This window comes from Leptodactylus fuscus, chromosome 5, assembly GCF_031893055.1.
Source record: "Leptodactylus fuscus isolate aLepFus1 chromosome 5, aLepFus1.hap2, whole genome shotgun sequence".
Lineage (NCBI taxonomy): Eukaryota > Metazoa > Chordata > Amphibia > Anura > Leptodactylidae > Leptodactylus > Leptodactylus fuscus.
Window position 1 is genome coordinate 116545135 of NC_134269.1, and position 13844 is coordinate 116558978.

The following is a 13844-nucleotide window of genomic DNA, read 5'->3' on the forward strand; positions in this document are numbered from 1 at the left end:
GGAGGAGGATGCAGGTGCAACTTGTCACTCAGTGTTTTGGCGAAACAGCATGAAGTAGACAGCTGCCTAGATCAGCAGGCACACTAGACAATATGTATTTATAGAAACCAAAAGAGTAGAGGAGGATTCTCAAAGTATAACAGGTTGGCTCTGCTTATTTCTGAGTCATGTCTTTTGTTTCTGTGACAGAATTGTACTAGAGATACTAACAATGCCCGATGTACCATACTGACGTTAAATGAGGTTCATCAGGTTCCATCGCTCTGTTGGGAGGAGTATCAATGCATGCTGCTGTATTCTTCCCTTTAAATGTGACTAAAATTTTTATTCTTTCCATGAAATTGAGTGAATGAGAATTGAAAGAAAATAAACTATGTGGAGCCTTAGAACAATTCTGGCTGCACGACATCCACGGCTGCCTAAGGAGTGATTCTATATCATTTTGTAATGATAGGTATGTTTTAAATAGATTTTTCCTAATTGATATGAAAAAAATTCATACTGAATAATTTAGTCACAAATACAAGATAGAGATATTTGAACAACATTTATAGCATTCGCACCTTCAAAATCATCCTTGAGGAAGTCTGGATTCTTGGTACTGACTTTGCAGGTAGGGCCAGAGTAGCCTGGATCACAGATACATTTGGTTCCATTGACACAACTTCCATGACCATTGCACATTTCCTCACACTGAGGACCAATGTAAATGTTATCAATTGCCCATGTCACAGGTTTCATAGAAGTTGGGTAAAATCCTTGATACCATCGAAATCTAATGGAGCTTTATTAGTAGAAAAAGTAACACCGTTAACACTTTACTGTACTTTATTGTTTAGTAAAAACATAAATTTACAAAAAATACTTAGTATGGTCTAAAGCTGTGCTTACAAGTGCCACTACAAGTAGCTGATTGTCTTTGCGATTGAAATGAAGTTTGCACTGGAAAATACTGCAGTTTTCCTATGCTATTTTCAGCCATGGAGGAGGTACAGGTGAAAACTATGGAACAACATGAACTATGTACTATGAAATTGTGGCAATTTCTTGTAAAACTGCATACAGTTGTGGTAGCACAGCTATCGACCTCATGGCAAGAATGCTAAGGCCCAGATTTACTATTATGGTTATTACTAGACAGTGTCGTAACATGGCACATTTTTGTGTGCAACGTGGTGCATTTAGTTTGGGCTGAATTGTGGCATAATTGCTAAATGTTCAGCATAATTTTCAAGCCACCTTTTTGAAATCTATGGATAAGACCATAAATATCTGTTTTTTTCATACTTACCCACAAAGATGTAGTTTTCCAAAATTGATAACTTCCCTTCTCCAGCCCTGCATTGTTCCAGCGTAGTAGGTACTACTTGGGTGGTGCTCATTTGTGCATAGTGAACTAATGTGGCTGGTACTGCTATAACACAGAGGAAGAAGCAAGTGCCATGTGGCACCAAAATCTCGTGAAAATTCCAGTCTCACCGGGTCATCAGAACTACTGTCTGTCGTGCAGCCTACATCAATCTACATTAAATAAAAAAAAAATATTACAGTATCTTACAGAAAATAAATGATTATGCGACAGAGACATATTATAATGTATAGGACAGTAACAAGACAGAGGTTATTGAATTTTCAGAATGACTACATATTGCTTATACATAAAATAGTGAACTGTGTCACTCATATCAAGTTGGCAATTCATTTACATCATTTAGGTGCTTGGAGATGGGTTTAAAAATTATGAAAACTGATAGTCCTACCTCAAACTGAATAATGGTATTCTCATCAACATCCAGGTCTCTCGTAGTGATGGAATGCTCCCCAACTTCATTGGAGACAAACACCATAGCTGAATCTTCCTCCCTGTCCAATGATCAAAAAAATCATTTAGCACTACACTGCTTCTAGTCACTGAGGGTAAAAGTGAATCAATAACCAGTGTTATTTGGCAACTGAACAATCTGTAACTTACAGAAAATATCTAAAATGATCAGAAATGTTCTGCATTGAAAAGCCTTGTTATAGAGCCACACATTGCATAGAAATATTTTAGCTGGGGCTTCAGCTTTATGGCCTTACTAATACTGACATGAATTTAGACATTCTTTAATTAGCACCACATTCCACGTGGCTGAAAAGCTGTTTTTTTTTTTTTTTTTTGCAGATTTTGCTACGTTTTTTGAGCCAAAGCCAAGAGTAGCTACAAAAGAAATGGGAAATATATAGGAAGTTCTTATACTTCTGCTCAGTCCACTCCTGACTTTGGCTCAAAAAAGCAGCAAAATCTGCAACAAAAAAGGGGAATTTCCACCTTAGCCTAATGCTGTTTTAATACATTTGGCACGTGTTTAGACTGACTAGTCTACCTTTCCACCTCTTACTAGTTGGATTAGATTTAAACAAAAAACATGCCAAAATTATGTTGTTACAATTTAAGCCTCCCCACGTACTATAAGTCACACCTCTTTTCTGTGAAGCCACACTTCAAATCTTAGGTCTCATTCACATCTGCATTGGTAATCCGTTTGGGAAGTCCACATGGGGACCACCCGAACGGAATACAAAACGCATTTGCAAGCTGTGTGCAGTGAAAGCACATGGACCCACAGACTATAATGGGGTCTGTGTGCTTGCCGCGCTCTGCCCACATTAATCATGCAGACATGATAGTAGATCATGATCTACTTTTCTGTCCACATATTCCGTGCAGGCAGTGCGCGGAGAGCACACAGACCCCATTATAGTCTATGGGGTCCATGTGCTTTTACTGCACATCTCTTGCAAATGCATTTGGTATTCTGTTCGGGGGGTCCCCATGCATACTTCCCTGAACGGATTACCAACACAGATGTGAACGAGTCCTTAAGTGTATCTAAAACACATGCTAAATGTGGCACAAGGCATGAGAGGCAGTCATTTGGTGTAAATTATGCTAAAATTCTTGTTCATTTTGCTTAATAAATCTTCTCCACTGTTTCCTAGTATTCAAACATAGGTTAAAGGGTTTATCCAGTTTCAGCAAATAAATGTTATTGTTTGCATAATAAAAAGTGAATTATGTATAATTAAGTATAATTGTGCAATATACTTTCTGAGTAATTCATTCTGGTTTTCTTGTTCTTGTTCTCTGCTTGCGGTCATTCTTTGTTATCTTCCAGTGGACAGAAATCAGTCCATGATCATGTGATGAACACATAGGTGCACAGCTCGTTACCAGGCAGATGTCTAATTACTATACTGTGAGTATAACGAGCTGTGCACCTGTGTGTCCCATCACATGACCATGGACTGTATATCACATGACTATGGACGGATTTCTGTCCACTGGAAGATAACAATGATTGACAGCAAGCAGAGATCTAGAAAACCATAACATATTGATATCAAAAGTGTATTGCAAAATTGTATACATTTGCATTATACAAACAATAACATTTATTTCATGACACTGGAGAATCCTTTTAAGTACAAAATGTTAGGAATTCAGACTTACGGGGCTCCCTTTGAAGAATATGGACAATAGAGACCAATATTTCCACCAGGGTAGAAAAACCAATTATCTTCTTTTGGACCCAAATCAAATGTATCCATGAGGATAGAAGGGTTGTTTATGTTATTCCCATCAATAATAAAGTCTTCAATAATCCAGATTTCATCCTTCTTTCCTGTGATATGAAAATGTGTAAGAGAATGCATGACATGGAAAAAAGACAAACAAATCTTTATGTGGAGTATGTTATTCTTTCTAAATAATAACCTGCTAAAACAGGTGAAATAACAGATCAACTTATACCTCCACTTTTTATTTAAGAAATTTCCATAGTACTTCTCATATCTAAAGTGTGATACAACATAAAAAATAAAGGCGTAATAATACCATTGTGGTATGGCTGCCACAGTCTAAATTTGGTTGCATTGGTTTGTGCTGCTGGTGGTAGAGGAACATTCACGAACAGAACATCAGTGGTTTGTGTGAAGTAAAATTCATCCATGAGATGCCATGTAATGCCGCCTGTGACCGAGAACTGAAGAAGAATTGAGTGGGACCTCTCTGGAGCGCCTGAAAGAAGACAAACATCTGTCTTATTATATTCCATTTGTTACCATACATAGGTAATCCAGAAGTATCCTCCAATGAAATAGCAGTCAATTTAGATATAACAAAAATAAAACAATATATAAAATAATGATCCCAAGGGAAACCTATTTAGAGAACTCATATATTAAGTTTATTGTCATAAATTGGAATCCATTTTCTGTAGAAAGATCTGCAAACATATGGAATAAGATCCCTAAAGACCATGATGCCAAGTTCACTTATAGTCAGGGCTCTCACTATAAACTGGTGTTCAGCAAAGGTTTTATCACATACATTGTGATTGTGACCAAAACTGACATCAGGGTCTTCAGGGATCACACTACTGTTACTTGAAGATCTGAGGGCATGCTCCAGGCTGAATGTCATTGTGGCCTAACATTAAAGTGCTTCTTACTGATGTTTCAAATAAGTAATTCTACAAAATTTTTTTATAGAAATATCCATGCTTTAAAAAAAACAAAACATTGTAATGATAAATTCTATTTAAATAGTTATCAAATAACTGATGAAAGAGGATATATTTGAGAAATGCTCCTTTGAGATGTGTGCTGTCATCTTTATTATGGTATTTTAATCAATAAAGAAGAAATTTTTAAATTTTTCCACGAAACTTGGCTGGAATCAACTTTCATTCTGGATTTCTTCATCAAGCTCCGGGCCGAGGGAGTGTATTCCGAGCTGAGCTTCTGAATTGGGTGGAGAAAACTATTTGTTGGAGACTGATTTGATGCTGCGATTTGGCTGAGTATAAATCCTGTTCTTTCCCCATTTCCTCCATGCATAGAACATCACAGGCCTTCTCAATGTCCAACGACAAGGTCGAGATATTAGAATTGTTAGCAATATACATGGTGTCATCCAAGAATAAACCCTATGCATCAAGGTGGGGAGAAGTCTATTAAGCCTTCTGGAGAGGACAGAAGTATAAGTTTCTGACTCTATGTTTACCAATGCGAAGTGAATGTGGGGTTATAAAATATGGTTATATAAATCCACGAAATGAAGGAGGAGGAAAATAACCTTTTTTATAATATTTGGATGTTGGGCCATCTGGGCCTAGAGTCTTGATATGCTTGAGGCATCTGACTGCGCACTGCACCTCCTCTGCCATGACAGGCAAACTGAGGTGTGTGGAGGAATCATCAGGAAATTATGATAATATAAGGCCTTCTAGAAAAGTGTGGGTAGGGGCATATACAGAGGGAGCCTTGTAAGGTTTCTGATAATATTCATAAATTGAAGAAGATATCTTAACCAAATGAGGAATTAGGTGTATTATCTATGCTGCTGTAACACACTGAAATTTCCCCAAGGTGGGACTATCAAAGGATTATCTTATGTTATATGGCTCAGTCTGATCTGCATTTTATATATAGTATTTAATATTTGTTTTTCTTAAATTTTGCAGACCAGAAGTTTATCTGATTTGTTAGCTTGATGAAAATAGGTGATTAAATGCAGACCGGGAAGTCTGGGTAATAAATTTTCCTCTAAGGGTCAGTTCACACGTGAAAACCGCCTAACTTATTTGTGCGAGGTAAAAAACCTCGAGGAGTTTTTTTGACGCTGTTTTTTGCATTCCACGTGGTTTTTGACGAGGTTTTTGACGCGGTTTTCACTAGCGGTTTTCGCTAGGGTTTTTTTTTCCTATATGTGCTATAGAAACTGCAGGCGAAAACCGCGCGGTTTTTTGCAAAAAACCGCGCGGTTTTGTGTGCAAAAAACCGCGCGTTTATTTACCGCGCGGTTTTCGCCTCCCATTCACTTCTATGCAATTCTTCAGGCGTTTTCCGCCTGAAGAAAGGTCATGTCGCTTCTTCAGGCGGAAAACGCTAGGAGGAAAAAAAAGCTAGTGGTCTACATAGACCACCATGTTAAAGGAGAGGTTTTTGAAGCGAATTCCGCTGTCAAAAACCTCCCCTTTGCCCACGTGTGAACTAGCCCTAACAACCAGTTTGTGTGCTAGCCAACTTGGTTTTTGCCAGTATATGTTTGTTGTTGTTCAGAGGGCTGCATTAAGATGATTGGTGATTTTTACTGGATATAAAAGGGTTAGTCATCAGTATTTAACGTACAGGCTAGTTCTTTTAATATAACCACATTTAAATTTGCAGACAGCTAAAAAGCTTATACAAATAATTACAAATTTTGCAGAGATTTAAAGATTTTCTCTAACCATGTTAGTGGTGACATATTGCTGTCTTGATCATTTGCCAATTGACACAACCTATGAATACAGGAGTCTGAAGCCCAGGCATGATTCCCTTATTGTTTCCCTATTTTTTCAAATTCTGCACAATCCCTTTAATAAACATAACCTTTGTCATTCTTCTCTATTATCTTGTATGTTGGGTATGTTTATATGGCAGATTTACCATTGGGATTTTGCTGGAAGAAAATCAGCACACATGTGAATTCTTACCTGTGGAATGAATTTAAAATCCACAGCATGCCAATTTATATTGTGGATTTTCACCACATACTTAACCCTTTGTATTGCATAGGGCAAAATCAACGGCAAACTGCAATAAAATCAAGAACAAATTTCCAAAAAGATTTTAATGCAAATTCCATTTCAGATCTGCCAAGGATTTTTTTTTTTGCTGTAATTTATATCCTGTGTGACCATACCTTTTATCTTTCATTAATACACATACAGGTATTTCTTTGCTTACCACAAATATAATGAGGATACCAGAATTCAATTGAAACAGGCGCTGCGGAACCAGCCTATGATCTGCCAAGGTTTTTTTCTAGTGTACTTTCAGTCAGAGCACCCAAGGAAATCTTGTTTTAAATGCTTTGTGAGAATGTTTAGAGAGGATGGAGATGTTGACCATACTAAAATACTATAAATTACAAATTTGCTTTGAAAGCTTTTCAGTATATGTAAAAAATGGTGACAGGTTCAAATCTCTCTCTCCCAGAATATGAAACCTTACCTTTAGTAATATATTTTAATGAGAACTGAATGTATAATGTATGGGTACAGTCCAGATCTCTTGAGACAAGCATTCTGGATCCTTCCTGAAGATGGAAAATATAGGTAACAATGTAAAAACAAAACTAATATACTCTAGTATATTTTATTGTAACTAGATATCACATTAAATAATGAAGCGCATTACTGCTAAAAATATAATGATACATTTATTTCTGAGTTTACAAAAATATCCTTCACATTATGTTCTAACTTGGCCAATAAATTATTTGGCTATTTGGACACTTGGACTGCACTTCATGTCTGCATTTCACATACGTGTGGCTTCTACATTTTTTGCAAATGCCATATGTACCCATTCAGACATCTGCAGACCATAGGTCTGCAAAAAAATCAATCACTGATGCTCATTCATCACGGATACAGTACACCAATCTGTGTGCTCTCTCTCTCTCTCTCTCTCTCTCTCTCTCTCTCTCTCTCTCTCTATATATATATTTTTTAACAGGCCAAGAGACAAAAAAAGTGAAGTTGAAGATCCATATTGTGGAAACGCAGCTTATTTGTTGCAGAATTTGCAGCATTTTTTTAAGCCAAAGAATGGCTACAAAAGCATTGAGAAATATATAAGCAGCTCTTATACTGTACTTCTACCTTCTGCTCAATCCGTCGTGGTTTGAAAATCGCAGCATGTCAATTATATCTATGGAAGCGCCAGTTTCCCCATAGGTGTAATTGAAGCAGAAAGTCCACAGTAAAAAACCTCTGCAACCTTTTTGTCCAAAGCGCTGTGGGAAGAACCGCAATGTGTGCTGCTGTAGTTTTTCCCTGAATCACTTTTTTGCTGCAGGATTCTATGTGGGGCCGGAAACGCCGAGATTTGCCCATGGCGTTTCCGCCGTGGGAAAAATCACGGCATTATACAGTAACGCCAATGTGGATGGGATTCATGCAAATCCCATGCCCACTTTGCATTAAAATCCGCAGCGCGAACACGCTGCAATTTACAAAACCGGTGCGGTTTTGGAAATCACAGCATGTCAAATATATCTACAGAAACACCTGCAGCTTTCCCGTAAACATAATTGTAACAGAAATTCTGTGGAGGAAAACTCCCCAAACTTTCTTTTTCAAAGCGCTGCGGTAAGAACTGCGATGTGTTCCCACTGCAGTTTTTCGCGCTGCGTATCGTCCCATGGAGTCTTAGCCTAAATCTGCTTTTCACAATTGTGAAAAGTGGATAATCCACGGAGAGCACATCACTCAAAAATGAGCTAGGTTGGGATTTATCTGTGAATAGGACCTAATTCCCACCATGTTCCATTTGGAAAACATTATTTGTGTGTGGATGTATTTCCCAGGCTAAACACAGCAATTTGAAATGGAACTCTGTGTATCACAGTGAGTAATAATGCAACTGAATAGCAGGATCACTGCTGTAATGAAAATTACAAAAGACTGATATAGACAAAATACACCCAGAAAAGTACTAACCCCTTTAAAGACAAGCGCTGTCCCAGATTTAATTGTCTCTCCATTCAGATTTCCCCTTTCTGCTCCATACACTTCAGGCCACTGTTCTGGATGCAGATTACTGTTAAAATCATCTTTAAGAATTGAAGGTAAAGGAACAATTGGGACACAATATGGACCACCAAAACCCCGGTCACACCTAAAAATGTTAATATTTGTAAATGGTATTAAAAACATGTTGCTAGAGGCAGTTACAAAATAAATATCAGGCGTCATTTTTGCAATTCTGCAAGTAAAAATGTTTTTTTTTTTTAAAATTATATTGTTACTCAGACTGGTTTCCAGATTACTTACTGTAAATCTGTCAGCTTAATTTTCTGCTTGTATAAGTGCAGCATAGTATAACTACAGGTCTGTATTACAGGTAACCAAAACATTGTGGAAAATGTCATGGCAGTAGAAAGCAGTGCTCATCCATCCCCCTTAGGCCAATGTATATACACTGCAGCCTGTCAATGACTGCCCTGAGGGTCGAAGGGGCAGAGTGAGAGCTCTTTGCTCATGAGTACAGCCGAACATGAGATGGAAGATACATACGTAACCTTATTTCTGCAGTGTTACAATTCTAACTTACTTGGAGCTTTGGCAATATAGAAAAGCAGTCATCTGTTATTAAATTCTCAACCTTCTAATGACCTTGTCCCACTGTACACAACAAAGCTGAAAAGTGAACTGTAGATGTCAGGTAATGTCAGGTATTGTCATTTTATCGGCTGTGGTTCTGTGTTAAAGTGAATGCTGAGTGTTTTTCATGTACAGCCTGCCTCCCCACTCAGTGAGGGAGATTTATAAAGAATGGAGCTGAAAAAACTTCAACTGTGACAATTGTTGTGGCAACTAGCATTTATAAAGCAGCAAACGTGAGGTTTTTACTTTTTTACTTTTTGTCTATGTTCCATACAAGACCCTGCAAATCTCTTGTTATGTCCCTTTCCATTTCTGTCAAACACCTTAAGCAAAGATAAAGTATATACATACCTATATTTACATTCATAGTAAAATCTGACAATGTTATAAATAATATCATCTTTAATGAAGCTACATTCTCACTGGTGTAACAGGGGGTTGTAGTGGTCAAAGCTTCCCACAAGTCATCCTCATGACTATCAGCCTCTCCATCGTAAATTTATGACCCCTGCTCTCTTGTGTGAGGGCGAAGATTTATGATACACTACCTTCCACTGACAGAACAGAGAAAATTAACCTTTTAATGGCAAAATAGTGGTTAATTAACAGCATACAATCAAGATAGGATACTGTGGGGAGGTTTTGGCACAAAATGGGGCATGTGTGTAGGGGGAATGATGGAAAGTGTCTTGTGTGCACAAACATATTGTGAACAAGTATTCATGGTGGTCTGGGCTCATATAAGCAAATAAAGGTACATATAAATACTGCTAAAATGTATGTATAGGATGTAGTTGACCGATGTGAGGAGAAGCTGTTCAGGGGGTCCAAATTGAGCTTTTGCACCTTTGGTTATACTACTGCACAAGCTCTTTAAAAATACTGTATATCCATTGCTCTTTAGTTCATCTATACCAATAGGGTACAAACGGTCACTTTCTTTACAGTGAGTGCTGACAAGTAATAGATTAAAAACAGTCACTAAGCAGTAACCTTACAGTAGCTGAGTTTTCAATGGAATATAGCAAAGTCAGTGTATGTTATGCTTTAGGTTGTGTTTTTTCTCTGTAGCTTTGGTTACAGCTTGAGCCATCTGCATAGGGGATGTGATATATGCTTTGTATAATCATTTTACTTCAGCTGTGTTACTGTATTCTGTCCAGTCCTAACAGTATCGCATACACCTAACATTGCTCATACACAAAGTATAAATATGAGGATACTCTAAAAACTAAATGAACAAGAAGATTAACAATAACAATCTCTGTGTCAAACACATCAGTTAATACAGATATAGTTATTTTAACTAATGTGTATTCTATTCTACTTTAAAATGAACAGTTGGACACATGCAAAGTACCTCATGTATTACTTTTATTCAGAACTTACACACAGTGGCCTGATTCACATATTCCGTGTCCTGAACACATCCAAGGACATCCCGAAGACAGAATAACATTATCAAGGGCCCAGGCATCTGCACCAGGCCCATAGTTATTCTGTATCCATCTGAAGCGAGTCCTCGGAGAGCTGCCATAAAAATCAAAGCACATTTGCACAATTATATCACAATCTGCAATCAATACTGCATGAGTGTAGAGCAATCATTTATTTATTTGCAAAACATATTTAATATGCAGGGTGCTGACTCAGTCTCATCCAAAGTGGTAAAATATTACAAGAGCTACAGCAATACAGTTACAGTCATCCTAAATCACATACACTAACTTATTGTAGAAAATAATACAATGCTTTCTTGCTTATGAAACTGATTCACCTGCAGATCTGCCATGTGTACAATCTTGCCTGAAATATATATTACTATTAGAAATGAGCGAACAGTGTTCTATCGAACACATGTTCGATCGGATATCAGGGTGTTCGCCATGTTCGAATCGAATCGAACACCACGTGGTAAAGTGCGCCAAAATTCGATTCCCCTCCCACCTTCCCTGGCGCCTTTTTTGCACCAATAACAGCGCAGGGGAGGTGGGACAGGAACTACGACACTGGGGGCATTGAAAAAAATTGGAAAAAGTCATTGGCTGCCGAAATCAGGTGACCTCCATTTTAGACGAATAGTGGATTTCAAATCCGGGTCATATGAGAATGTGAACTTTGTGACTATGAGACAGGGATAGCTGTACAGGCAGGGATAGCTAGGGATAACCTTTATTTAGGGGGGAATGTTATTAAAAATAACTTTTTGGGGCTCTATCGGGTGTGTAATTGTGATTTTTGTGAGATAAACTTTTTCCCATAGGGATGCATTGGCCAGCGCTGATTGGCCGAATTCCGTACTCTGGCCAATCAGTGCTGGCCAATGCATTCTATTAGCTTGATGAAGCAGAGTGTGCACAAGGGTTCAAGCGCACCCTCGGCTCTGATGTAGCAGAGCCGAGGCTGCACAAGGGTTCAAGCGCACCCTCGGCTCTGATGTAGGAGAGCCGAGGGTGCACTTGAACCCTTGTGCACCCTCAGCTCTGCTACATCAGAGCCGAGGGTGCGCTTGAACCCTTGTGCACACTCTGCTTCATCAAGCTAATAGAATGCATTGGCCAGCGCTGATTGGCCAATGTATTCTATTAGCCTGATGAAGTAGAGCTGAATGTGTGTGCTAAGCACACACATTCAGCTCTACTTCATCGGGCTAATAGAATGCATTGGCCAGCGCTGATTGGCCAGAGTACGGAACTCGACCAATCAGCGCTGGCTCTGCTGGAGGAGGCGGAGTCTAAGATCGCTCCACACCAGTCTCCATTCAGGTCCGACCTTAGACTCCGCCTCCTCCAGCAGAGCCAGCGCTGATTGGCCGAATTCCGTACTCTGGCCAATCAGCACTGGCTAATGCATTGTATTGGCGTGATGAAGCAGTGCTGAATGTGTGTGCTTAGCACACACATTCAGCTCTACTTCATCGGGCTAATAGAATGCATTGGCCAATCAGCGCTGGCCAATGCATTCTATTAGCGTGAACTGAGTTTGCACAGGGGTTCTAGTGCACCCTCGGCTCTGCTACATCAGATTGCTACATCTGATGTAGCAGTGCCGAGTGTGCATCAGATGTGTAGTTGAGCAAAACTGACTCAGCACTGCTAAGTCTGCATTCGCATAGGAATGCATTGGCCAGCCTTCGGCCAATCAGCGCTGGCTCTGCCGGAGGAGGCGGAGTCTAAGGTCGGACCTGAATGGAGACTGGTGTGGAGCGATCTTAGACTCCGCCTCCTCCAGCAGAGCCAGCGCTGATTGGCCGAATTCCGTACTCTGGCCAATCAGCACTGGCTAATGCATTGTATTGGCGTGATGAAGCAGTGCTGAATGTGTGTGCTTAGTACACACATTCAGCTCTACTTCATCGGGCTAATAGAATGCATTGGCCAGCGCTGATTGGCCAGAGTACGGAATTCGGCCAATCAGCGCTGGCTCTGCTGGAGGAGGCGGAGTCTAAGATCGCTCCACACCAGTCTCCATTCAGGTCCGACCTTAGACTCCGCCTCCTCCAGCAGAGCCAGCGCTGATTGGCCGAATTCCGTACTCTGGCCAATCAGCACTGGCTAATGCATTGTATTGGCTTGATGAAGCAGTGCTGAATGTGTGTGCTTAGCACACACATTCAGCTCTACTTCATCGGGCTAATAGAATGCATTGGCCAGCGCTGATTGGCCGAATTCCGTACTCTGGCCAATCAGCACTGGCTAATGCATTGTATTGGCGTGATGAAGCAGTGCTGAATGTGTGTGCTTAGCACACACATTCAGCTCTACTTCATCGGGCTAATAGAATGCATTGGCCAATCAGCGCTGGCCAATGCATTCTATTAGCGTGAACTGAGTTTGCACAGGGGTTCTAGTGCACCCTCGGCTCTGCTACATCAGATTGCTACATCTGATGTAGCAGTGGCGAGTGTGCATCAGATGTGTAGTTGAGCAAAACTGACTCAGCACTGCTAAGTCTGCATTCGCATAGGAATGCATTGGCCAGCCTTCGGCCAATCAGCGCTGGCTCTGCCGGAGGAGGCGGAGTCTAAGGTCGGACCTGAATGGAGACTGGTGTGTAGCGATCTTAGACTCCGCCTCCTCCAGCAGAGCCAGCGCTGATTGGTCGAGTTCCGTACTCTGGCCAATCAGCACTGGCCAATGCATTTCTATGGGGAAAAGTTAGCTTGCGAAAATCGCAAACTGACAGGGATTTCCATGAAATAAAGTGACTTTTATGCCCCCAGACATGCTTCCCCTGCTGTCCCAGTGTCATTCCAGGGTGTTGGTATCATTTCCTGGGGTGTCATAGTGGACTTGGTGACCCTCCAGACACGAATTTGGGTTTCCCCCTTAACGAGTTTATGTTCCCCATAGACTATAATGGGGTTCGAAACCCATTCGAACACTCGAACAGTGAGCGGCTGTTCGAATCGAATTTCGAACCTCGAACATTTTAGTGTTCGCTCATCTCTAATTACTATCTTAAAATAAATATTTCTACATAAGCCATTTATGACAGAAGAAAAAATGTCAATATGTTCAGGACAAAGCAAATAGAAAATGCTAAATGATCCAAATAAACTGAGCATGTTTGCACTTATATACTGTATATGTGTGGGCACCTTCATGTGATTAAATGTATGTGTTCAAGTAATAGCATCCCTCA

General features: G+C 39.9%; 1 protein-coding gene across 4 annotated transcripts in view; it reads right to left on the minus strand.

Moving 5' to 3' along the window:
- The window catches only part of RELN (reelin), a 372556-nt gene that overhangs the window by 56873 nt on the left and 301839 nt on the right, over window positions 1-13844 (minus strand). For all 4 annotated transcript variants that reach the window (XM_075274073.1, XM_075274072.1, XM_075274071.1 and 1 more), the window contains exons 35-42: window positions 10590-10730; window positions 8535-8712; window positions 7042-7126; window positions 3878-4060; window positions 3494-3665; window positions 1761-1863; window positions 1292-1521; window positions 564-784 (exon numbers count right to left, since the gene is read on the minus strand). In XM_075274073.1, coding sequence (XP_075130174.1) covers window positions 564-784; window positions 1292-1521; window positions 1761-1863; window positions 3494-3665; window positions 3878-4060; window positions 7042-7126; window positions 8535-8712; window positions 10590-10730 — 1313 coding nt within the window. The remainder of the gene's footprint in view (window positions 1-563; window positions 785-1291; window positions 1522-1760; window positions 1864-3493; window positions 3666-3877; window positions 4061-7041; window positions 7127-8534; window positions 8713-10589; window positions 10731-13844) is intronic.